The sequence below is a fragment of the Eretmochelys imbricata genome, chromosome 5 (genome assembly GCF_965152235.1).
Source record: "Eretmochelys imbricata isolate rEreImb1 chromosome 5, rEreImb1.hap1, whole genome shotgun sequence".
NCBI classification, from domain to species: domain Eukaryota; kingdom Metazoa; phylum Chordata; order Testudines; family Cheloniidae; genus Eretmochelys; species Eretmochelys imbricata.
In genome coordinates this window covers 55,925,613-55,951,399 of record NC_135576.1, presented here as the reverse complement: position 1 = coordinate 55,951,399, position 25,787 = coordinate 55,925,613, and the positions used below count along the sequence as shown (strand labels likewise).

At 40.5% G+C, this 25,787-nt stretch overlaps 1 protein-coding gene across 4 annotated transcripts in view; it reads right to left on the bottom strand.

Moving 5' to 3' along the window:
• Nucleotides 1–25,787, bottom strand: part of RASA1 (RAS p21 protein activator 1) — a 119,665-nt gene that overhangs the window by 12,188 nt on the left and 81,690 nt on the right. For 3 of the 4 annotated variants that reach the window (XM_077817161.1, XM_077817162.1, XM_077817163.1), the window contains 9 exons: nucleotides 20,973–21,130; nucleotides 20,547–20,623; nucleotides 10,453–10,625; nucleotides 9,985–10,144; nucleotides 9,625–9,767; nucleotides 8,694–8,809; nucleotides 7,311–7,397; nucleotides 5,352–5,419; nucleotides 2,162–2,250 (listed from right to left, as the gene is read on the bottom strand). In XM_077817161.1, coding sequence (XP_077673287.1) covers nucleotides 2,162–2,250; nucleotides 5,352–5,419; nucleotides 7,311–7,397; nucleotides 8,694–8,809; nucleotides 9,625–9,767; nucleotides 9,985–10,144; nucleotides 10,453–10,625; nucleotides 20,547–20,623; nucleotides 20,973–21,130 — 1,071 coding nt within the window. The remainder of the gene's footprint in view (nucleotides 1–2,161; nucleotides 2,251–5,351; nucleotides 5,420–7,310; nucleotides 7,398–8,693; nucleotides 8,810–9,624; nucleotides 9,768–9,984; nucleotides 10,145–10,452; nucleotides 10,626–20,546; nucleotides 20,624–20,972; nucleotides 21,131–25,787) is intronic. The other variant, XM_077817164.1, reaches the window with a different exon arrangement.

The window sequence follows — 25,787 nt, the reverse complement described above, 5'->3', positions numbered from 1 at the left end:
CAAGGGGGAGATGAACGAAAGCTTACATGGCAGAAGTTGGATTGAGCAAAGTGGAACCTGTATCCAGAAGTACCCTCACTCATAAATCAATTTTGTGGGCTGGCGATTGACCTCTTTGCACCTGAAAACAGCTGTAAAGTACACTGTGCCCTCTCCACGTATCAGGATCTTGGATGCAAGATGGTGAATGACCTCTTTCGTAAAGCTGGGCAAGGTATCTGCCATACGATTTCCAACGTTTTCTACTGCTCCACAGTATCATACCAAAGATAGGAAGGAGAAAACAGAAGTGATGTTATGACTTTCTGGTTGAAGAGGCTATGACCCTCAGATGCCAGAAGGTCCAGTGCTAGGTTAATCAGGTCTATCTCACAAGGGTCTGTAATTGCAAAACCAATTATCCACCCAGCTCCAGACAGATTCAGAATGGATACCTGGATGAAGCACATATCACTCCCACTGACCTTAAAAAAAAAAAAAAAAAAAATCAACAAATAGAACGTATTCTATTCTACTGGCTGATGCAAAGTCTGCAGTTTAGCTACTGTGTTAAACCAGTGAAACATGACCTTTAGTTCCTCCAGAAGGGACTTGATGTGAAAGTATCCAAGCAAAAAGGTCAAGTTGCTATATTATAATGCAATTAAAGCATGCTCAAGAAAAGGAAGGGGGTTTTATTGTGTGTAACAAATCCCAAAATTAAATGCTTCCTTAAGGCAACAATCCAACAAGGTCACAGAGCATGAAACCTCATTCTCATTACAGAACTGTCCAGACTGAAACTCTGCAGGACGTATCATACTTCCTATCCATTAACATTAAACCTCCGATAGCTACTATCTCCAATCAGATGAGTTTTGAAGTCCAGAGTTTCTTGGAGGAGATTCAGTATTGTGCTTTTAATTCAGACAAATAGTCCTCACCACTGTCATAACACTCATTTACAAAAGTAAATTCAAGAAATACTTTTCCTTCTGTCAAGCATAAAAAGCCAGTCCTTCGCAGCACTGAATCTCTGGACAGAGAAGGCATGTCTCCTGGGTTGATATCTGCTAGGTAGCTACGTGGCCATCAATACATACATTCACCCATGTTCTATTTAATGGTCAATCCAATCTTTTAGCCAATGCCATTTATTGGAATAAGTCTTCTCCAGACCTAGTGTCCAGGAGGAGATGGACAATATATAATATAACCTATTTTGGATGTCCATATTTAAAAGATGATCCCACTTCCCAACCTTGAAGCACATTACTGTGAAAATCCCATTGTAATGGATCTGTAGACTTTAGCACAATGAAGTATAGGAAAATTTCTGTTCTCACCTGAAAAATTCCTTTCTTTGAGTAAGTAAAGTCCAAAGATCCAGTCTGCCCTGGAGATAATTTGGCATCCAGAGCAAACATAGAAATTACCATATGAAGATGTAGGTTTGTTTTCATTAGGGAAAATTTCTCACATTCTGTAGCAGAAGCTGTCATGCCTTTTCCTCAAACTATAGTTTACACAATCTGTAATTTACGAAAGCAGAGCTAAATTATTCTAGCTGTGGAAATTGTCTCCAGTGAAGGGAACTTCAGCAGGCAGAGCAATCCTCTGCTGCCAGTGATTGACAAGATTGTTCCTGCCCCACAGCCAGAAGAAGGAGGAAGGACAAATGTAACAGATCTGTAGACTTTAGCACAATTAAGAAAGGAAATGCTCACAGAACAGAAACCAAAATAACCAACCAAAAGATGAATATAAGAGGCTTACATGAAACACTCCATTTACTCATGGGACTTAAGATCGGAACATATCAAGAGGGAGACTTGCAGTTTCTCCCCCTAAATTTAGTAATGATTTGTAGTGAGCACTTCTGGCATACACTATGCAAGCAAAGCTTTTTGAAAAAATCAGCACCTCCAGAAAGAGGGAAATTGATTTGCTTCTGAAATCATCTCAATGAAAGCATTTGCTTGCTTTTGGGAACAAAGATTTTGTATATCTGAAATATTTTATAACTGGGGTTAAACTTTCATACCATGTGGACCAAACTAACTTAAACATTAGAATACACCTCACTAAATGGACAATCGTTGTTTTTAGAACTTGTTTGACCTATGCTATATATGGCAAAGATTTCACAGTCTTTAATTACAGTTTAACTATTCATAGTCACCTTAGCTCCAAACTCAACCAGATTTGCTAAGTTCTGCACAGACTTGGCGACCAGCGTCAGTGTTCTTGCAGCAGTGGAAGAAGGAGAATCTGAGAGAAACACATTCACAGCTGATTTCAATTGAAACTACAATTAAAATCTTGTACAGTTGGTCATGTCAAAATATTAATTTTCTATCCAATACTCAAAGAGTGATCCTGGTATTACAACCAAAATAAAGTGGCTGCAAACAGAATTGCATGGGGAAGGGGGCATTAAAGGAAATCAATGTGGCATTTTCAAACCAGACTTCCTACAGCAGTGGATAGTTTTTTCTACCTGTGGGGGGAAAATCCCACCATCCTTGGATACACTCCTCACACACTCAAATGAAAAAGTAGTGATTTCTGAAAAGGCTGCTAGAGATGGACATTTAGCCTTTCTGTGTTAAGTAAAAACCAAAAAACTTCTATAAAAATTGGAAGTTTTCTTTTCAGCAGGATAGTGCTTCATCATCAGATTAATGAATGTTTTTCAGTTCAAGAATATACCTAAAGAGAATGACGACACTGGAGCTCTTTATTTTATATCCACATGCAAGTGATCCTGCAGTGTCACGTAACTCTGGCTACTAAATTATATTTTAAATTAAAAATTACTAACCATGCCCATTTTCTTTCAATGGAAAAAGGAATACAAGCTAGACATCATAGACCAACTTAAGTTTTATCTGTAAATCTGTACAGTAAACACATGCACGTTAATCAAAAGGCAAGAATTCATGTGCTGAAGGTATATCTCAAGCAGCTAGGATTTCTTTGCGTCCATCCCATTGCCAGAAATGGGACACAGTGGAAATGTTAGTACGAGGAGATGGTTATTAGCAGAGAGCCAGCTCTGCTATAATTAAAGTTGAGTATCACTTTGTTTAAATGGGACTATTCTAAAGGCTATTTTACATAACAATACTTATTCAGATTGTCATGTAATCTGTAGTACATCCTGGGGGTGCTGCAAAGTGTTAGTGGTTCAAATTTGGGGTCACCTTAGCAAGGGATTCCTGATATACTGCTCCCTAAAAAAACAGTATTTTAAAATAAAATTCTTGTAGCTTTCTACACACACCTGAGGCTCAAATATGGCTCTAATCATCCCACAGCTGATTTCAGTCAGTTGGCCTTTTTCTCAGCTAGTGCACAGTACTCACTGCCTCCCTTTTGAAAGGCAAAACTGAATTATTAACCTGACAGTTCGGCAGGTTAGGTTGGCATGGAAAAAATGCCAAACCAAAGAGATTGAAATGTGAATGTTCAACAAAACTAGGGTGCTATTAAAGCAAGAGAGTTTTCAGGCAGTGTGCTGTCACAGTAATGAGGTCGCTCAAGGAGACGTGCTGTAGTCTCTGAAACTGAGCTGCACCTATGCACTGAGTTAGAGCCTACATTTGGAAATTTTCAGGAAAGTGTCTTGTGCACATTACGTACTCTCTGCCTGCATTCTGTTTTTTGAAGTTTTGCCCCAAGACCAACATTTCTAGTTTTTAAATTGCTCTAAAATCCATATGCTGAGTCTCATTTTACTTCAGAAATACTGTCAAAAAATTAGCATTGGTTAAATAAGGGAAGATGAAAGACCCTTAGCATAACATAATCATGTTTCCAGAATAATGGAACTCAGTGTGATCAAAAGAGAGCAAGTCACTAGATCATTTGGTCAAGTGTTCCCCGATATTCAGTTATCCTAACATGAACTGTTCATAACATTCATTGTTTTATTGTTGTTGTAGCAGAGTGAAGGGATGAGGTGGAACGAGAGTTTAGAGTAGTGAAGGGGAATAAGGAGTGTATGTCAGAGCAGTGCACATGGAGGTTGAAGGGAGGGATTAGGAGTGGGGAGAATACAGAAAGAGGGGTTTGGGGCTGCAGGGGAAGGGGGATTGAGATAAATAGGGAGGGTGATAGGAGAGGTGAGTAAGGAGAGGGAAGTTGGGAGGGAAGTCATGTGCTGGGAGTGGTTTAGGCGTGGAAGGCAATGAGTCCTTCTCCCTGACCTCCAAATATGAACCAGGATCAGGGGGTTCCCTGACTCACTGGCAGGAACGAACACCTCTCCCTGCACCTTCTTCCTATGGGTGAGCCAGGAATGGGGGCCCTTGCCAACTCACATGTTCTGTTCTAAAGTGTTCTGTAGCATTTGTAAGAGAGTGTAGCGTTCCAGTATGTGTATCGTTGGTGGGCTGAGGCATCACTCAAATAGGGCAGAATTAAATTGCATCCTGGGGGTGTCATGTATCCCAAACTTTGTATTTCCTTGTTTTTAGGGGTTAAGTTTAGTCACTCTCCATATTTTGGAAGGGAACGAGGTACCACTGGACAATTTTATGTTTCTGGGCATTTAATTATGAAACAAAATTAAAATACTATTTGAAGGCAAAACAAAAGTTTAAGTAATTTGTGATTGTTACTAGACCAGCGGTTCTCAAACTGTGGATCAGGATGCCAAAGCGGGTCGCGACTCCATTTTAATGGGGTCACCAGGGCTGTCTTACACTTGCTGGGGCCTGGGTCCGAGCCCCACCACCCAGGGCCCAAGCCCAAGCCCCGCTGCTTGGGGCCAAAGCCAAAGACCGAGGGCTTCAGCCCTCAGCACCTGGGCTCAGGTTACAGGCCCCTTACCTGGTGCTGAAGCTCTTGGGCTTTGGCCTCCCCACCCAGAGCACTGGGGCTTGGGCTTTGGCCCCCCAACCTGGAGCGGCAGAGCTCAGGCTTTGGTCCCCCTTCCTGGGGTCATGCAGTAATTTTTGCAGTCAGAAAGGAGTTGCGGTGCAATGAAGTTTTAGGACCCCTGTACTAGACCAGTCATGTTCAGATTGAACAATATGTCATTAAGACAGCAGGGCATATTTTACATGCTCTTAAAACGAGACTGTGTTTAAGACAGAAACATAGGCTTTATCTATTTCTTCTGCTGATGCCTGAATACTAGAAATTTAACCATGAGAATGATAACAAAAAGACCAATCAAGCCAATTAAAATATTTTTTTGGCCAAACAGTGTTCAAAGCAGCAACATGAAACATTAAAGATGTAATTCAGCAAGAATGGCCAGTAGCCTGGCCTGGAAGATATAGTGAGCACAGCGACATATTAAGGTAACTCATTTCAACTATTGTACCAATACCACGTATTCAAAGTCTGAAGTGCATAGTCACCTGAGATGATATTGAACATCCTTGGGTTCAGGATGGCAGGACAAATCAGTCGGAGAAAAACGAAGCCACTGAAAGGGGAGAAAAGTGATTTATTCAATAATTTAGTTTTTGTATTTAGCGTAAAATTGTATATTCATTTAAGGTGATGTGGAAATAGTAATCTCTTTAAAACAGTTTAACTAGTCATCTTAGATGCTGTGAATATGTTTGTTAATTAAGAATATCTTGCTATTATCACACCTGCAGTGAAGACTGGTCTCGCTCTTATGCCGGGCCAGATCTATATCCTTGTGCATGGGTTTCTGAGCTCCCGATGCTTGTTTTTGGGAAAGCACATGACTAAGGCAGACAGCACCTTCCAAAACACAACATGGCCTTTAGCCATGAAAACCTGGCTTTCCCGTCCAAAGCTGAGTATTTCAGCTCAGTATTGGTCAGTTCAGCACCCAAGTAAATCAGCATTGGCACTGAGTGTTCTGGAACATTGTTATTGGTGCACCCAGTCTTTCTTGTGGCCATCACTGCTTCAACCACCAAACTTTCTTTTGGAGCATGGAAGAAACACAGTGTTGTTACCTCTACATTGTCAGATGACTCCCTACATTAAGTTGATTCTCCCTTGTCCACTTTGCAGCCCAAGATCTTAGGTCCAAGGTCAAACAATTGAGGAAAAACAGTGTTGCTAATCAAAACCGCTAAGTCCTTAGACATTCCTCCGAAGGCATTCCTTAGTCCCTCTACTATCGGGTCCCTAGTGATGCAGCCTACCTAAATAACATTTCTTTTTTTTTTTTTTTTTTCCAGTTTTGGTCCTAGTTTTTCAACCACTATGAATGTTTCTGCTATTATCCATACCAATTTGTTTGTCTAAATTACAAGCAAGCAACTGAGCTCCTCTGAAACATAATGAACTGGCAAATCTGACAAGAACGAGTGCTGCATTTCCTAGGACAGTTCTCTTTGCAGCAACGTGGAAAAGAAATCCTTTTCTCTGCCTTAAATCCCAGAGTTCCATAAAGAACACGGCAGTAAAAAAAGAGGTCTCAATCAAAAGTATTAAAATGGATCTGAGAACAGAGAACAACTTCCCTTAGCTTTGAGTCAGCGCTTAACCATACAAATGGTTGAGATTTTTGACCTCTGCAGACAGACTGAGATTTACATTTCTTTAGCCACCTGTCTAGCAAAGGAAGGTTTTCCCAACCTACAGAGAACTGCAAACAGCTGCTTTCATATATTTTTTAATCAGAAGAGGATCAGTAATCACTTTCTTTCTCATTCTAAACCAGAGCTTTCCCCTTAAGTTTGCCATCTTGATCAGTTACCCCAAAGCACATTAAAGGTGATAATGTGTTAGTGGACAGGCCGAGACATTAAAACATCTGTGCTGAACTATTGCTGTGCCTGTTTTAACCCTTGGAGACAGTTTATACATCCTAATAAACAATCATTTGTCTGGCAGTTTAGAAAATGCCTTGTAAAATGTAAGCAATAACAAAACTATAATGAATCTGTGTGTTTGATTAAGAAACTCTCTTTTGTATTTTACAATCATAAGTGGACCAATCTTAAATAGACTGCACTGCATTACTACACAGCCTACTGAGAAGTAATAAGTTAATTTTCTGACATCCACAAACATTATCACAATGCAATTATATTGTTTCAAAGGCATATCAGTCTCAATGTCTCTTTTCATACCCAACTATAGGATATTTTCCTCTTTAAATATGTGAAAAGGAAAGTAACACAACAATCTGAATTTACTTGCATTTTGTTGCATTATTTGGAAGTTTTAAAATCCAATATTCAGTGTCATGCATTACAGATGCTGAAATTACTAGGCAATGCAAGCTAAACTAACTAGTGTACTAACAATGTGTATCATTTCCTCAATATAAGACCTTTTCTTTCTGAACTTTTATAACATACAAACAAATGAAATGACAAGCAGCTTACCTAACAACTCTGGTTCTCATTGTGGTATTGGTTGGCCACTTGTGTTGTACAGACTTCTGCAAACACCCATAAATGTATCTCAATGTCCTGTCAAAATAGTAGAGTTAATAGCCTTTACACATTAAGCAATTTAAAATATTTATTGCCATAAATAAATGTGCACTTACAAATACCATAGAAAGCCTTTCACCAACATAAGGTTACATCTGTCTATACTTTGTACAGGTACTTCGTCAGCATTTGTATCACTGCTTTCAAGTAGGGCTTCATTTTGTCAAAGAACAAATGGGATTGATTAAAGACTCATGTTTTTAATTCTTATTTGTTTGTGTTTCATCCATTAAAAAAAAATTAATTATATGAAAGGTTTAATTTGGTGAATGGAACTTCCGTTTAAATTCAATGGGACATATAGATGTGCTTGAAAGTAATCACATCAAGTTGTTAGCCTTCTCCCAAGAAGAACACCTGAGAACAAAGTGGAGTCTTCCAGGCAAATTCTTCCAGTCTGTTACATACATATTGGAGAATTACAGTTCCTTGGAGGAGAGACAACACAAGATGGCAGCTGAAACTATCACTAACACACACAAAAAATTTCAGTGGTATCTGACCATGGATAAATACAGGACCCTGCTTATGATTTATTAATTGTTAGTGATGCAGTAAACTAATAAACTGATTAAAGAAGATAAAAAGCACATAATGCTGACAACTTCAGATAAGTTGATTTACAATTAAACCATGGAGTAAGTGCAGGGTTTTAAATTTGAAGTAGAACTTGTGTTATGACTATCTCTATTCTAAATTAGTGGTGTCAAAAGGCCAAAACTATACCTCTTATTTAAACTTTCAGCACTGGTGATCAGTACAGATGTTTTCATAGTAAAAGTGTCATCTCACCACAGGCACATAGTTTTAGTGATGCCATAATGTCCCTTTTTTCAGCAGGAAGAGGTGGGGAAAAGGTTGTGTTCAATTCAGCCACTTTATAATTGGTCCCTAGTTTTTAGTCCCCCCACAACAGCCTGAGAATCCCTGCCTCCATGATGGGAACACAGAATTTTGGCATTTTTATCCCTCCTCACCCCTAACCAGTTTTTCCCTTACTAGTTATGATGGTACTCTTCCTCCAATAAGGAAGAAAGAAACTGTTTAATAGCTAATTCATGCACGAGCTAGCATACACTGTTTTGCTTTTCCCTGTCATGCAGAGGCAATTTGGTATGTGCTCAGACACAGCCCCAAAAACGGAGGAAATTAATCTTACAATAGATGAGCAGAGGGCATGCTGCTACATCAATTTTTGTAAGAAACAAAGCTAGGTACGCAAAATGAAATTTCTGATCGAATCTGAACTATTTATACAAAGCACTAACTTACGGAGGCAATATTTCTGCAGCCATGAATATTTTCTCCACTAATTCAGAAAGTATGCTCAGCAGATGAGTTAAGTTAGTGTTCACATCTTCATTTTTTTCTAACTTTGAAGGATTTAGCTACAAAAAAGAAAAATCAGCATGTTAAGTGAAGTTTCTTTTCTAAAATACCAACAGATTTAGGCACCTACAAAATTAATTAAATATTATGATTTGAGGCATGGTGGTAAAGCGCTGTGCTGCTGTACATAAGCCTCAGGGCTCTGGAGCCTCTTGGGACTTATGCTTCAATGCTGGCAGGCAAACAAAAATGTGGAGGGGCAACAGTGCGTGCACAGCGCTAAGTATCAAAACATTCATTATCATCCATTTTTTTTAAACTCAAAATTTATTTTAATTCATTGGGGATGGGTTCACTCATCCCTTTATACTTAAGTCACTGGGTGAAAAGAGGAAACTAGTAGGGTAGGTTTAAATACAGCAAGCAAAAAATCAGCAATTAATTCAATGAAGTTTTAAATAAAAAATTACTTCAAAAACTGACTCTAATCGCTCCTTGAATTGGCCAGAAATTCTCAAAATTAGGAGGGAGATGAGCTATCCCTCTAGAATAATCTATAATCTATTATGAAAGAACAATTGCTCCAATTTTTAAAAAAACCCTTAAAATTTACATTAAAAAGCAGAGCTGTGCACATTTTTCAAATACATTTTTAGGAAGAGTACCAAATATAGAAAGCACTTTCATGAGAAGTTCTATTTCTAATTCCTGGGATTTCTGATGGAATCAGAATTTAGTTTCAGAAAGGCTAACATTGCCTTAAAGCTAGTAATTTAGACAAAATACGGAACATCTGAACAACCACTATACAATAATTTTTTCTTCAACAAAGCCAAGTGTTTCAGAACATAATTAGATATATCCAAGTTCTCACCTCACAAGACTGCTTGCTTTCCATTATCTTTAAAATAGAGTCTTTCAGCGCATGATGAACAAAACTTGTTGCTGTAGCTTTCATATACTGTTCCATAAGGGTGCTTGCCAGCGTGGTAGCACGAAATAAGGTCGTAGCTTCATCTGAAGAAATAATATTTTACCATTATGAAATAAATATGTAACTTCATTTCATTTTAAAGGATGAATGGAGGAGGAAGAAAAAAATTGCCACATGCAAGTGTTATGCACACCTAAGAGCTGGATTTATTCACGAAGTGGGAAAAGTAGGTGATGGACTACAATTTTCTCTCCAACATTTTAGTAAATGAAATTTAGAATTAACGTATTTGTACTGTACCTTCCATGCTTATTTCCCTGTCATTTAGTGTTCGTAAGAGCAATGACTCAAGCTTTTCATGAAGAAAAATCTTCAGTAAAATGCCAGCCAATAGTGTTCGGTCCTGTCCACATACATGTGATAAGGCATAGACTACATGCAGCTCCTTCTGTAGTATAAGCTAAAAAGAAAAATTAAACCTTGTAACATTAAGAATTCTAGTATACCACAGCTTCAGACAAACCGACAAGAGGAGCCTATTCCTGCGAAGATATCACTATATATTGCTTGGTGAGTAGTGCATTAACAATTTCATAAAGGGTGTATAATTAAGATCAGCCTCGAAATACCAAACACATTAGCCTTCATACACTGTTAAACTGCCAGGCTGGACAATTACTTTAATTTAATGGGTTATATTTTAAATGTTTTAATTTTGCATGTTAAATAACTTTCAAGGAAAATTAAACTGTCAAAGTAACTTAATACCTCTTTAAACTCACTGTACTCGTCTTCTGGCATGATTTTCTCCATAGAATAGCGTGCTCGGACACGCAGAGATCCTGGTTCAATACCCTTTAATGGTATGTGGGAACTCAGCTGAAACCATTCATCTGTTGCATGTCCTTTCTGTAACCGGTTTAACTGACAACGCATGAACACTTAAAGAAAAACATTGTTCAGAGTAAGTTACTTGCAGCAAGGATGGCACTAGTATTAAATATAAAATATTAATTTACTTCAAGTGCACTTATCTCATTCACTGCAGTTTACTATTAGTTTATGAATAAAACAGAAGTTAGAATTCCATACTTCTACTCTGGTAAATTATACCTTTAATAAACCCCTGCAGATTGGAGTCTAAGTAAGAGTAATACTTAGAATGTGTTACCTGTTCAAACCACTATACAGACATTAACAAATTCATGCTCATCAACCATACAAAAGGGGGAGACAGGAAGGAGAAGTGAGTTGTTCAAGGTTACCCAGTGAATCAGTGACAGTTAGAATTAGAACTCTGGACCTCCTGATTCTCAACCCTGTGCTCATTCTTCCACATTGTTCATTCTAACATTGCCTTACTTAACTGTTAAGTAGGACAAACTTTCTCCCCCCTCTCTCTAAAACAAAATCAGCATAACACAATGGATGTCACACATCTAATTTTTATTATTTTTAGGATTAAATTAAACATTCACTTAAAACCAGGCTGAGGTGCTAAAGTTAGAAAATTATGTTTTTTTTAATAAAAGAAATAAGACACTTCACACTGTTTCTCTTCAGGTAATCATTGTGGCCCTCAGTTTCTATGATTTCACCCAGATTAGTTATATTTGTATCATAGTAATATCTAATCAAGGATCAGAGTCCCACCATGCTAAGTACTATAAACAGTGAAGACAAAGGGGTCCCTTCCCACATGTATCTGACAGCCTAGGTGAATGTCAAAAGTCAGTCCAAGAATGGTAAATTCATTAAAAGGTGAAAGAATGAGTCTTTGTACAGTGCTTAGCACAATAGGGGCTTTTAGGCACTATCTTAATATGAATAATAAATTATACCATCACCTAAGAAGTCATGCACGGAACATAGCTAATCAACAGAACTCAAACAGAGCAATGACCTTTACCAGTCCATCCACTGCCAGTCACACCCCACAGCAACTAACTCTTTGACCTGGCAGCTTGGTAGGAAGATGCAGCACCTTTCCTACTGGCTGATTACTTCAAGAATGAGTGCTGGCTATTCTGAAAAGGCACTTCCTCACTGACAGGCCTCAAGAGACACTAGGTGAAGGTAACATCCTACATAAATACTCCTGTGAAGTTTTAAGAGGCATAGCCCAAGTTTCAAGTCATTTTGTTTGTCAGACTGCCTGGACCTGCCAGGCAGTGTCTGTTTCTTTTTCTCTCTCATTATGTCTATTTTTCAACTGTAAGACCTCGGGAAACAAACTTGTTGTCTTACTTCTCTGCCAAACATAATGCATACAGATGGTGCTATGTAACGTAAGTTATTAATAATAATAATAATCATGTGCCATCAATTTGCCTAATTTTTGCAGCACTATGTCTTTTGACATATCAAGGTAACAGGACAGAATACTATCACCTCCACTGTGCATCCTTTGGGACCTTCCAGTGGCAATTCTAGTACTCATTGGCCTTGATATGGGCTGATATGGGATAATCCATTTATCCAACTCAGGCAGGTAATGGGTGAGATGCTTCATCTTCTAGTTGACTAGTTGCCTACTGCACGCGTGAACGGGTTATCTCTTTGGGCTAGGTAAGCACAATCCTCTACTTACATGAATCTTGGGGGAAAATATTCTTGAAAATCCAAGTGCAGAGTCTAAATTTTAATGCCTTCACACGTCATTTGGTTCAATATTCATTTTTTTGTTTTGCTGATGCACAAATGTTATTATTGTCAGGTGAAGTGTACAGGTACATTACCTTACTTGATAGGAACAGTGAGTAATAAAGCTTTACTCTGAAGTTTCTCATTTTTCTTTTGATTGTGGTAGCATTTCCAAGCTAGAACATCTCCCCAGCTCAAACTTTAAATACTACAGCCCTGATGCTTAGACTTAAAATCCAAGTGAACGATATGACCAGAGGGACTGCAGAGCAGTTGCTGTCTATCACAGCAATAATTTTCTAAAGGAAAATAAATGTATCCTACCTAGCAACAATTGCTGAGAATGGTGTGATTTGTAGAGACCATTCTGGATCACTGTACTGGACAACAGGCTACTGTTAGTCAAAAGGAAATGTATTCCTTTCCAATCTATCCTTTTATGATGAAACACTAACAGTTGATTTTTCTACACATAAAAATAGTGTATGCCATCTTCATCCAAGTGAAAACACAAGATGACAGTTATTTTAAATGATTTGTGTATCTAGCTCTCTAAATAGTTCATCTCCTACTGAGCTTATTCCTGACCTGATGGTTTTATCTTTCGATGATAATCCTTACCAAAAGCAATTATGACATTGTAGCTTTCAGTGGGGAACAAGCAGAAGATGAAGTTTAGCAACACGTTTTATTTGTTTAGATTTTTCAAGCATCAGTACGGAACTATTTACTTTTTTTTTAAGCCAGCCATATTATGTTTACACACATACATACAGATTTTAAACACAAATTGGTGTCAGAAAAATACAGAAAATCTGTATTGACTAAACAGAATGGTTTCCCAATCAAATGTTTTGCAAAATTATTTATGAATACACTATAGGCTCTTTAATAGAGAACATAACTATGAAATTGTGTGTAATGAATGTTCATAATGTGCAAACTCCAAAAACAAATACTAAAACAAATATTAAAACACTATTCTGAAACAACACTTGTGTTTACACTCACCTTTTGACACACACTGTTGTGCCCTATGGCAGGAGAATTAAAACCCTGAAAAAACTGTATCTGTTTCTTAGCCTTGTAACTTCCAATAGCTCAAGATAAGGGGCCAGATCTTGGCCCCTCAGTCTGATTTTCACTGCTGGAAAAACAGTCTTAACTAGCTGACTAGGGATTTTTCTAGTATAAGGAAAAACACAAATGGAATAGAACCAGAATTACATAACACACACTCTAGCATGGGGAGCATTTTAGTGGAATGACTGGGGAAAAGTGAGATGATAGGAGCACCACTGCCCTCCAGTGATGCCTAGACTCCAAAATGGCTGCCTGGCAGCTTGGCACAAAGTGTGTGAGAGAGACTGAAAGCTTCTTTGGGAAAATACATTTATACTGCACATAGTAAGTGCTTAATAAGGGGAAATTACTTAGTGGTAATGTGAGGTAAGACAGTCTCTTATTCCCCATCTTAAATAAAAGCACTAGTATGCTATAAGAGTCCATCTACCAGGAAGCAAGAAAGACGGTCAATCATCCTGTCCTACATCAGGAGAGGTTCTACTCACCTCTCTGAGGTTAGATACTTCCTCCTTGCCCTAAAAAGAGGGAAGAGAAGACTACAGAAAACCAAATTACCTTTAAATAAGTTTCACATGTTGAAAGTCATACCTTCAACAGCTCGCCTAGCAGTCAGGGATATGGTCTGGGTAAAGAATACCCTGTCAGTTACTGATAAGACTATCATCCTTGTCTGTGAGAGGAGATATACACAGGGAAAAGGGCAATATAGAAAATTATCTCTACCAGGGGAGAGAAAGAGGAAGGTGGCTTACAGGTGATTTGAGTTATGGGACAGAATTCACTGGAATTAGAATTTTTTTTGTCTCAAATTTTTTTTTTTTTTTTTGCTTTTATTTCTCACAAATAGCTGCTCCTTATTATGGGGGACAGGAGACTGTTACTTTTCTCACTGTTCCAACACCATATCCATGCTCTAAAAGCCAGCATGGAAATGCCACCTTACCTGTTGGGTGGGCCTCAAAGGAGACATCCAAAGATTCCTCCAGAAGGTGAATCATAGCATTTGCAACTCAGGTAATCTATTATTGCTCAGGTCCAAAGAACAACCTTGGACATCAACTCAAAGTGGGTACCTGTGATTTCCTGAGACTCTCAGAGAAGCATTCACCTAGTTGTCACAGAAATCAGGAGCAAAGCCACAGACTCAGTAGGAAGTGAAGACTTTTAATTAAGGGTACCACCTAAAGGATAATAGGGTGATATTTAATATCCATCATGGATTTGACGAGAACAAATCATGCCAAACCAACCTAATTTCCGTCTTTGACGGAGTTACTGGCCTAGTGGATGGGGGAAGCAGAGATTATATATCTTGAATTTAATAAGGCTTTTGACACAGTCCCACATGATACTCTCAAAAGCAAATTAGGGAAATGTGGTTTAGATGAAATTAGTATAAGGTGAGTGCACAACTGGTTGAAAGACCATATTCAAAAAGTAGCTATTGTGACAGGGTCAGGCCAGCTGGCTAAGGAAGAGTGATAGAAGGGAGATATATTAGCCCCAGGTTAAGTAGGTCCCTTTTCCCTGGGTAAGGTGACAGGGAAGGTTCCAGAATAATCAGGAACTTTCTGGAAACAATTAAGGCAGACAGGCTGATTAGAACACCTGCAGCCAATCAAGAAGCTGCTAGAATCAATTAAGGTAGGCTAATCAGGGCACCTGGGTTTAAAAAGGAGCTCACTTCAGTTTGTGTTGTGCGTGCGAGGAGCTGGGAGCAAGAGGTGCAAGAAGCTGAGAGTGAGAGGCGTACTACTGGAAGACTGAGAAGTACAAGCATTATCAGGCATCAGGAGGAAGGTTCTGTGGTGAGAATAAAGAAGGTGTTGGGAGGAGGCCATGGGGAAGTAGCCCAGGGAGTTGTAGCTGTCACGCAGCTATTACAGGAGCCACTGTAGACAGCTGCAATCCACAGGGCCCTGGGCTGGAACCCAGAGTAGAGTGCGGACCCAGGTTCTCCCTATCTCCCACAACTCCCTACTTGATACTGGAGGAGTTGACCTGGACTGTGGGTTCACAAAAATGGCCAAACTGAGGGCTGCCATGAATCTCCGAGGTGAGCAAATCCGCCAATAAGCGCAAAACCCACCAAGGTAGAGGAGGAACTTTGTCATACTATCAATAGTTCACCGTCAAACTTGGAGGACGTAATTAGTGGAGTCTAACAGGAATTTGTCCTAGGTCCAATACTAAACAATATTTTCATTAATTACTTGGATAATAGAGTGGAGAATACACTTATAAAATTTGCGGATAACACCTAGGTAGGAAGGGTTGCAAGCACTCTAGAAGACAGGATTAGAATTCAAAATGACCTTCATAAATTGGACAATTGGTCTGAAAACAATAAGATTCAATAGAAGAAATGCAATAAAGGCAAGTGCAAAATACTACACTTAGGAAGAAAAAGTTAAATGCACAAATGCAAAATGGGAATATATGGCGAGGCAGTAGTAACTGCTGAAAAGGGCCTGGAGGTTACAGTGGGTCACAAACTTCTAACAATATGATATAGTTGCAAAAAAAGCTAATATTCTGGGATATATTAACAGGTGTGTCGTGAGAGACAGGAAATAACTGTTCCATTCTACTCAGCACTGGGTAGGCCTCAGCTGGTGTACTATGTCCAGTTTGGAGCCCACACACTTTAAGATAAGGACAAACTGAAAAGAGTCCAGAGGAGAACAACAAAAATGATAAAAGGGTTAGGAAACCTAACCTATTAGGAAAGGTTAATACAACTGGGCGAGTTTAGTCTTGAGAAAAGAAGATGAAGGTGGACCTGATAAAAGCCTTCAAATACATTAAGGGCTGGTATAAAGAGGATGGAGATCTTTTGTCCTCCATGCCCTCTGAAGGTAGGACAAAAAGTAACGGGCTTAATCTGTAGCAAGGGAGATTTACGTAAGATATTAGGAAAAACATTCTAACTATAGGGCAATTTAGCACTGGAATACCAAAGGAGGTTGTGAAACCCCCTCTATTGAAGGTTTTTAAGAACGGATTAGACAAACATCTATCCGGGATGGTCTACGTTTACTTGGTCCTGTCTCAGCACAGTGGGATGGACTAGATGACCTCTCAAGGTCCCTTCCAGACCTACATTTCTATAAACCTATTTATCTTAACTTCTAACTACCTTGTCAGACTCCTCTCCTGGTTCACTACCTCCCAAACAGCTTCATTTAAGAGAACAGCCTTCCAGAAGAGTCTTTTTTAAGCTGATGGAAAAGGGAGATAGTAAGCTTCCAGACCTAAGAAGCTAAAAGTTCTATAGATCACAGCCTCAGTGGGTCAGTTAACTTAGAAGAATTCTCCCACTGATGGTGGCTCATCTGATGACTCATACAAATCCACAGTTTCATTCTAAGAGGGACAGCTATCCATCTGTTAGGCCTTTGAGCCAAGTCATGCATCTTAAATCAATGTGTATTTAAAGAAGGAGTAGCGGATAGGGAATAGAGATGGAGTGGAAATAGGTGATTGTGGGATCATCTCTTATATTCATCTGAAGTGTCCAAATGGCAACAATATAATTTTCTATAGCAGTTTCCAAATGGGATACATCTTGGGGGAGCTCAAAGGTGGGTTAAAGAACCTGTAAAGGTATTCAAAGGGGGAGGGACCAGGACTGAAGGAGATACTAGTGTTTGCTGCACAAAAGAAAACTTGTGCTGCAGAAAGCAAACCTGCTCCGAGAGCTAAGTGTACAGGCTGTGGGGAGGGTAAGTCTGAACATGCTGGAACAGGAATGTACTCAGTGCAGTTCTTGGGAGGAGTCTAAGCTAACCCCCAAAGGAATATGTCAGGCAGTAAAGGCAACATGAACAGCACAGATAGACAGCAAGTGAGGAAAGCAGACACAGAACAAATAGCAGGGAGGTGGGAGCAAGGGGGATGAGCTTTGTTATAGACAGGCACAAACTGTGCCTGCAAAGTGGCAGACTGAACAGCAGGAACCACACTGAAGGCTGAGAAGTAACACTGAGCCTGGAGAACCGGAAACCTGAAAAGCATTTTATTCGCCTGAAACAAAACAGGAACTTACCTGTTTTGTTACAGTTGTTCTTTGAGATTTGTTGCACTTGTCCATTCTACTTCAGTGCGTGCACATCAAGTCCACCACAGCCAAAGTGGCTGCTGGGGGGGCACATACGCCCTCCGTGTTCTCTTGCTGCTAGCAAAAGGTACAAAAGGATGGAGCTGCCTCAACCCCCTTCAATACCTTCTTGCTGGAATCCAGTGAAGAAAGGAAGGAGGGTGGGTCATGGAATGGACATGTGTAACACCAGGTAAGTATCCATTTTTTCTCTTCAAATGATTGCAAATGTCCATTCCACTTCAGGTGACTTGCAAGCAGTTCAAGATGAAGCAAGATTTCAGAATCTAACTGAACAAGGATTGCAATGCAACTCTCCCAAATCTAGCATTATCTCTTGAAGCTTGAGAGAGAGCATAATAAGCCGTGATAGTATGAACAGATGACCAAATTGCAGCCCTGCAAATGTCACTGATGAGTACCTGACCCAAGAAAGCAGCTGTCACAGCTTGTGCTCTTGTAGAATGTACTAAAACACTCTCTGATGTAGAAGCCGGAGCCATTTCATAACAGCAGAATATAGGGAGAAATGCAGGAGAAGAGACAGGTTGCTCCTTCATTCTATCAGAAAAGGAGATGAATAATTGAGAGGATACACAAAGCTGTTTAGTCATGTCCAGGTAAAAAGCTAATGCCCAGCAGATGTCTAAAGTATGAAGTCTCTTTAGGAGAGTGAGGCTTTGGAAAAAAAAGTTGGAAGTATGCAGTCTGATTTAGGTGAAAGTCAGTCACCTCCTTAGTGAGAAATGTAAGCTCTGGATGTAAACAGACTACCTTTATAGAATATGGGGAGTCAGTCTGCAGCTCTGTCACTCTCCTGGTGGTGGTAATAGTCGCCAGAAACTCTACTTATATCGAGAGATGAGAAGGCAAACAAGTAGCCAGAGGTTCAAAAGGCGGGGTGTCTGTTAGAGCTGACAAAACCAAATTTAGATCCCTAAAAGTTGTGGGGTCTGTTAAATGTGGGATGAGTCTGTCTAACCCCTTCAAAAATCAAAAAGATTTTGGGGTTGGGGGAAAAAAAGCTCTTCCTCCCCACCAGAGGATGGAATGCAGAAATGGCTGCCAAGGGAACTTTCAGAGATCTTTCACTTTTAGATGGATCATCCAGAATATATATATTGTTTGGAAGTCTGCAAAGGAGGAGTATCTTTCTGCTGGGACCATACAGAGAATCTTCTCCACTTCATCAAGTAAGTATAGCTGATGGATGGCTTTCTGCTATTTAAAGAAATGTTTTGAACCTCCAGGGAATACTCTGTTTCCTGAGGAGTTAACCATTAGGCATTCAAGCTGTGACATGGAGGCTAAGAGGACTGGGATGCATCATCTTGCTGTAGTTCTGTGATATTATGTCCAGGACATAAGGCAGGCTCAGTTGGATCAATAGGGTACTGAGGCTTTGTTAGAAACCAAAGAATTTTCACTTTTCCTGTTCCCTTTTCCTTCATCCCCTCCTATTCCCTCATAATCCAACTAGAAACAGCAAAGAACTGGAGAGACCTAAGCAAACTCCATACTGCCAGTCTTGGAGAAATCCGAAAGATCAAGAAAGTTACCTTAGGTGGAGTCTTGCCTTTTATAGAACAGGATAAGATTCACAGCCTATTTCCTCCTGCTTGATGAGAGGTAGTATCATAATATAGTGTAATAGCTAGTCTAGGATATATCTAGTGACATACATTGGACAAAAGATAATTTTGAACTAAGTTATTGACCATTTTATTGCAGTTATGAGAACATATACTATTTCTAAAGTTTTAATATGTCAGTAAGGTACTTCTAAGGAATGAATACACTAATAACAGAGTAATTGCAAAAATGCAATGCAGAAATCTATCTTCTGTTGTGCGACTATTGTTTTGGTGTGGATAAAATCAATTTAAAAACTAAAAAATTGATTTTAATTGGATTTATGTACATTAAATGCGAGGGTATTTTTTAAAATAAACCTGTTTAAAATTATACTTGAAATTCACAATCTGTGTGTTAAGGCCTAAAATAATTATAATCTATTAAAATAATTTAAATTAAACATTAATAATAATAATAAGCAGCATATATTTGTTGCCAGGTTTTAAAAGAAGTCAAACCACTGAACTAAACTCACTGGCTAAGCTCCTGGAACCAGAGTTTGTTGAAGGGCTAATTAACTTTTGACAACAGTGGCCTCTTCTGCAGGCGCAGAGAGAATTTTTTTTTCCCATTTCATATTCAATTTATTCAGCTAAATGTCTAGTTAAAGCAAAGTTAAGAAACCAATTTGGAGTTGAAAAAAGCAAGAAAGCTTATTTTCCTCTCCCAACATACGAATAGGTGTGAGAGGATGAGATCTATTAGCTCTAAAATCTTGACGAACATGGTGACCACACAATCAATTCAAGTCACTTACTACAGATATTTCCTTTGCTTAATAAATCATTTTTAAATGCAAAATGTTACGATAAATTTTATGATAAACATTTTTTTCTTCTGTATCCAGCACTTTTAAGGTAGTTTTAATTTTTAAAAATTAAATTGCTTTTGAGCATTTTTAATCAAATCTGAATTTCCATCCCACTCGAGCTTGACCCAAATTACAAATAAAAAAAATCTAGCAAATAAGAAATGCACTTTTTCACCATTTTCTATCATCACTAAAAATGTAAAAAACAACTTATTTATTCAGATTCTTAAAACTGCTTAAATAAGAGTGTATCCATATGGCATATTCACCAAGTTGGCAAAAAAAAAGCATCAAACTTAGTGTATTATATTTAGTTGCAATTCAACATATTTTAATAGCTAACAACCAATGAGAATCAATCTTTCTTCAGGAAAATATAAAGTACCAATGCAAAACATGATTAAAATCAATGATTTACATTGAGGTTTCCTGCTTGCTGATTTAAATCATTATTAAAATGGATGATTTAAATCAAAATATAAATCAAACCACCCTACACAAGAGTGATAAAAGTGTTGCAAAGGGAAAACAGCTTTGTTCTCTGTTCATGTAATATATCTCTCTCTCTTTTACAGAAATAAGACTTACATATATCTGGATCTTTACTTTTCTTTGTTTTGTTACTAAGAGTTATCTCAAATCTGTTGATATCAGGTGAAAGATCACTAGAGAAAAAATTAGAAAATCTTGATTAATACTGTACTCCTTTGGCGTTTTAATTAACTAAAAAGTTCAATTACACATTTTCTATTATTTTCTATTGTTTAGTTCCACCATCCAGAGAAAACTTTATTAGCCATACACTTGCTGTTATATTACATTAAACAAAAATATCTAGGATGCAACAGGAAAAACGTGTGGCTGAATGAAGGTTATGTATATGCAACCATCTAGTCAATTTTTTATAAGATAGAAATAAAAATTCAATTAATCATCATCAACACACTACCTATAAAGTATTAAGAAATATCAAGTTTTTAAATGTTATTATAATTCAAAAAGAGCAAGACTTACTCAAAGACAAATTCCTCTGACCATACAGGGTTCTGCCCTTCCCTGACATGCGTTTTTGCTACCTGGACACTGTTCAGGTAGATGTTACAATACGGATTAGTAAAGTGTTTTACTGGGAGAGTATGAGCTTCTTCAACATGTAAAATAAGGCTGCTGACCTGAAGAAAATATACAAGATTTAATCTTAACATAGAAGAGGGTGAATTTTTTCAGCTCTAAAAGCTTTCGTTTTAACATACAAGTGCCAGACACACACTAAAATTTGCTGATCAAACCTAGACAATTACTTAAATAAAGGAAAAACAAAGAATAGGAAATAGTCAAGGAATAATAGCAAATCATTGTCAAAAAGCAGTAACACAATAGCTTATTAGAGGGGTAGGTGGGGATAAATTTTAAAAAGAATCATTCTCAACCATTCAGATCACTTTGATTTTTTTTTCTTTTTCTTTTTCTCCCAATACATCATCTATTTTTTGTCCTTTATGGCCATAATATTTATTAGGCATTAGACTTACTTGTGCTGATTGCTACACCTGCATAGAGTCCTACTGAAGTAAACAGGATTCCAGATAAGCACTGGATTTTGCGCTAGCAGATCCAAATGTAAAATCCAGATCTTAGATTATAAATCCCTTGGAGCAGGGGCCATGGACAGCACCCAATGCTACTGGGGTCTAAGACCTGGTTGCCATCAGAATACAAACAATAACTCATAATTTCTTTCTTGAAACAAGTTTTATTTAAATACAAACTTTCTCCATTTTCCAAAGGGAGCAGTTCTATCTGCACTACAGATGCTCAAATTATAGCACCTTTTGATGGTCATACTATCTTTAAATTGTGCTCTCAGGGGACATTAGAAAATTTACTAAAATATCTGAAGTTTGAACTCCTCTCAGAGAACTTAGTTTGCATTCAGAATTATTTACAGTACTAATAAGCACCCTTTGCTTTAACCTTCATACTCGAAATCTATGGCCCAATCCAACTCCCATTGGTATCAGTGGGAATCCGATCAGATATTTATAGAGTATACATAGCCAACACCATAGTAGACCAGGACTGTGATCCATCTAAGTGCAGTATACCATCTGTAACAATAGCAGCTTCAGAAGGAGGTACAATAAACCTGGAAAAAAACGGTTACTCACCCTTTTTGTAACTGTTGTTCTTAGAGATGTGTTGCTCATATCTATTCCAGTTAGGTGTGCGCGTGTGCCGGATGCACGGCTGATGGAAACTTTTCCTTAGCAGCTACCTGTTGGGCTGGCTGTGGAGCCCCCTGGCGTGGCGCCGATATGGCGCTCTATATACGATCCTGCCAGCCCAACCCCACCTTCAATTCCTTCTTGCCAGCAACTCCTTCAGAGGGGAAGGGAGGGGGTGGGGAATGGAATAGATATGAGCAACACATCTCGAAGAACAATAGTTACAAAAAGGGTAACTGTTTTTTCTTCAAGCGCTTGCTCATATCAATTCCAGTTAGGTGACTTCCAAGCCTTACCTCGGAGGTGGGGTTGGAGTCAAGGTATAGCCGACCGAAGTACCACTCTGCCGAAGGCCGCATCGTCCCGAGATTCATGGACAATGGCGTAGTGCAACGTGAAGGTGTGCACTGAAGACCACGTGGCACCCTGCAGATTTCCTGGAGAGGTACATGGGCCAGGAAGGCTGTCGACAAGGCCTGCACCCTCATTTCGTGAGCTGTGATGGCAGGCAGCGGAACCTTCACCAAGTCATAACAAGCGCGGATACACGCCGTGATCTGGGAGGAGGTCTGCTGGGAAGAGACTGGCAAATCTTTCATCTGCTCTGCTAAGGCAACGAACAACTGGGTTGTTTTGTGGAACAGCTTTGTGCGGTCAATATAGAAAGCGAGCGCCCTCCTGACATCCAGTGAACGCAGTTGCTGTTCGTGGGGACTGTTGTGTGGTTTTGGGTAGAAAATTGGCAGGAAGATGTCCTAGCTAACATGGAAGTGGGACACCACTTTGGGAAGGAAGGCTGGATGAAGCTGAAGTTGCACTTTGTCCTTATGGAAGATAGTGTATGGAGGCTCAGACGTGAGGGCCTGCAGTTCAGACATGCGTCATTCCGAGGTGATAGCCACCAGAAAAGCGACCTTCCAAGAGAGGCAAAGAAGCGAACAACAAGCTAGAGGCTCGAAGGAAGGGCCCATAAGGTGGGAGAGGACTAGGTTGAGGTCCCAGGCCGGAATAGGGGGCTTCATCAGGGATGTATCTTTTCCAGACCTTGCAGGAAATGACGCACGATGGGGTGCATGAACACCGAGTGCCCGGAAACGCCTGGGTGAAACGCTGAGATGGCTGTGAGGTGGACCTTGATGGAACCGAATGCCAGATGCTGGTCCTTCAGGCACAGAAGATAATCTAGGATACAAGGGATGGGAGCCTGGAGTGGAAGTACCTGCCTTTGGGCACACCAGCTAGAGAACTTCTTCCATTTCGCCCTGTATGTGGCTCTAGCAGATGGCTTGCAGCTCTCCAGAAGCACCTGTCTCACCAGGTCCGAGCAGGCAAGCGCTGCCTGGTTCAGTCACGGATCCTCCAGGCCATGAGATGGAGCGACTGAAGGTCTGGGTGAAGGAGGCGACTATAATTTTGTGAAATGAGGTCAGGCAGCCGTACCAGTGACCGGACCGAAAAGTCCACAGGGGTGGGGTACCAGCACTGGCGAGGCCAAGCTGGGGCCACCAGTATGACTTCTGCTTTGTCCCTGCGGACCTTGAGAAGCACCTTATGGATAAGCGGGAATGACGGGAAGGCGTACAGCAGACGACCGGACCATGGAATCATGAACGCATCTGCGATCGAGCCTGGGCTGTGGCCCCTGAAGGAGCAGAAGGTTGGACACTTCCTGTTGACCCAAGTGACGAACAGATCAATTCGGGGAAACCCGGGACTGGATGACGTCCGGATGAATTGACCACTCGTGTGTGAGGAAACATCTGCTCAAGCTGTCCGCCAGCACGTTCTGAACTCCTGGCAGGTACAAAGCCTGAAGAAGGATGGAGTGGGATAGACAAAATTTCCACAGCAGGAGGGCTTCCTGGCAGAGAGGAGACAATCAGGCTCCACTTGTCCGTTTATATAAAACATGGCTGTGGTATTGTTCATCAGTACTGCAACACAGTGGCCCTGCAAGGCAGAGAGAAACGCTTGGCAGGCGAGGCGGACCGCCCTGAATTCTTTGATGTTGATATGCAGAGCCAGTTCCTCTACCTGCCACAAGCCCTGAGTTGTCAGGCTCCTGAGATGCACTCTTCAGCCCAACACGTCTGCATCCATTACCAGAGTTAAAGTGGATTGGGGAGGGTGAAAAGGAACCCCAGCGTCTACCATGTGGGGATCTAGCCACCCATGTAGGAAATCGAGGGTGTGCCTCGGGACGGTCAGCACCATGTCCAGACTGTCGCGGCTTGGGCGGTACACAGACGCAAGCCACGTTTGCAGAGGCCTGAGTCATAACCTGGCATGTTGAACCACTTAAGTGCAGGACGCCATATGGCCCAGCAGCCTGAGACACTGCCTCACCATGGTGGTGGGAAAGCTGCAAAGGTTGCTGATTAACTGCAAAAGGGCCAGGCACCTCATCTCTGGCAGGAAGACTCTTGCTTGATTCGTATCCAGAACTGCCCCAATGAACTCTATTCTTTGAGTCGGGGTGAGGACGGATTTGCTGACGTTGAGAATGATACCTGAGCAATCGAATGTGTCTCTGACCATTTGCACCTGCGACTCCACCTGCTGGCGGGAGCGGCCCCAAAGCAGCCAGTCGTCCAGGTAAGGGTAGACATGCACATGGTGGTGGCGAAGAAAGGCTGCCACCACTGCCATGCACTTGGTGAGGATAAGAGGAGCTGTGCACAGCCTGAATGGGAGGGCCATGAACTGATAATGTACCTTGTTCATCAGGGGAGCAATGTACGGGACAGGCTGCTGGGGAGACTTTGCCTGTGCCTGATTCTTACGGGCAGCCGGTGAATGAGAGCGGTGCAGGAGAACGCTTCTGTGGCCCGGGAGACTGCCAGCCCCTGGGTAGGCATGCCGAGTCCTTTTTCGGTACCGCGGTCGGCACTGCCGGAGGAGCGCTTCGCAGCTAGGTGCTAGGGGCCAGGTTCTGCTGCAGACAGAGGGCTTACTCCATATGGAGTTGTTTTAATCAAATGTTCCTCTTTCCTCGTGTGAGGCTCGAAGGCCTTGCAGATCTTGCACTTGTCCAACTGATGGGCTTCTCCCGGACACCGGAGGCAGGATTCATGGGGGTTGCCCATGGGCATAGGCTTGGCACAGGAGCTACAGGCTTTAAGGCCTGGGACGGCACGCTCCGGAGCACCTCGTGGCATGTGTTGGAGGGGAATTCCTCCCAACTGCTAAAGACTACAATTAACAACTAAGAGAGAATGATTAACTAGAAGAGCTAGGGATTACTGGGACACTTGCCAGCAAGAGACCACTGTTCCAACAACCATCACTGGCGGTAAGGAGGAACTGAAGGGGGGGTCGGGCCAGCAGGGTCGTACATAGAGTGCCATGTCGGTGCCACTCCAAGGGGCTCCACAGCCTGCGCGACGGGTAGCTGCTAGGGAGAAGTTTCCGATAGCCGTGCATGCAGTGTGGGCGCACACCTAACTGGAATTGATATAAGCAAGCAGGCGAAGAAGAACAAACAATTATGGAATAACAGGCCCATAGGAAAATTTCTTCTTAATTTCAGAGGATGGCTTAAGCCAAGGAACAGGTATTCAATGAATGCTACTATGCTCTTGACTTCATTGATATCTTGTAGCAG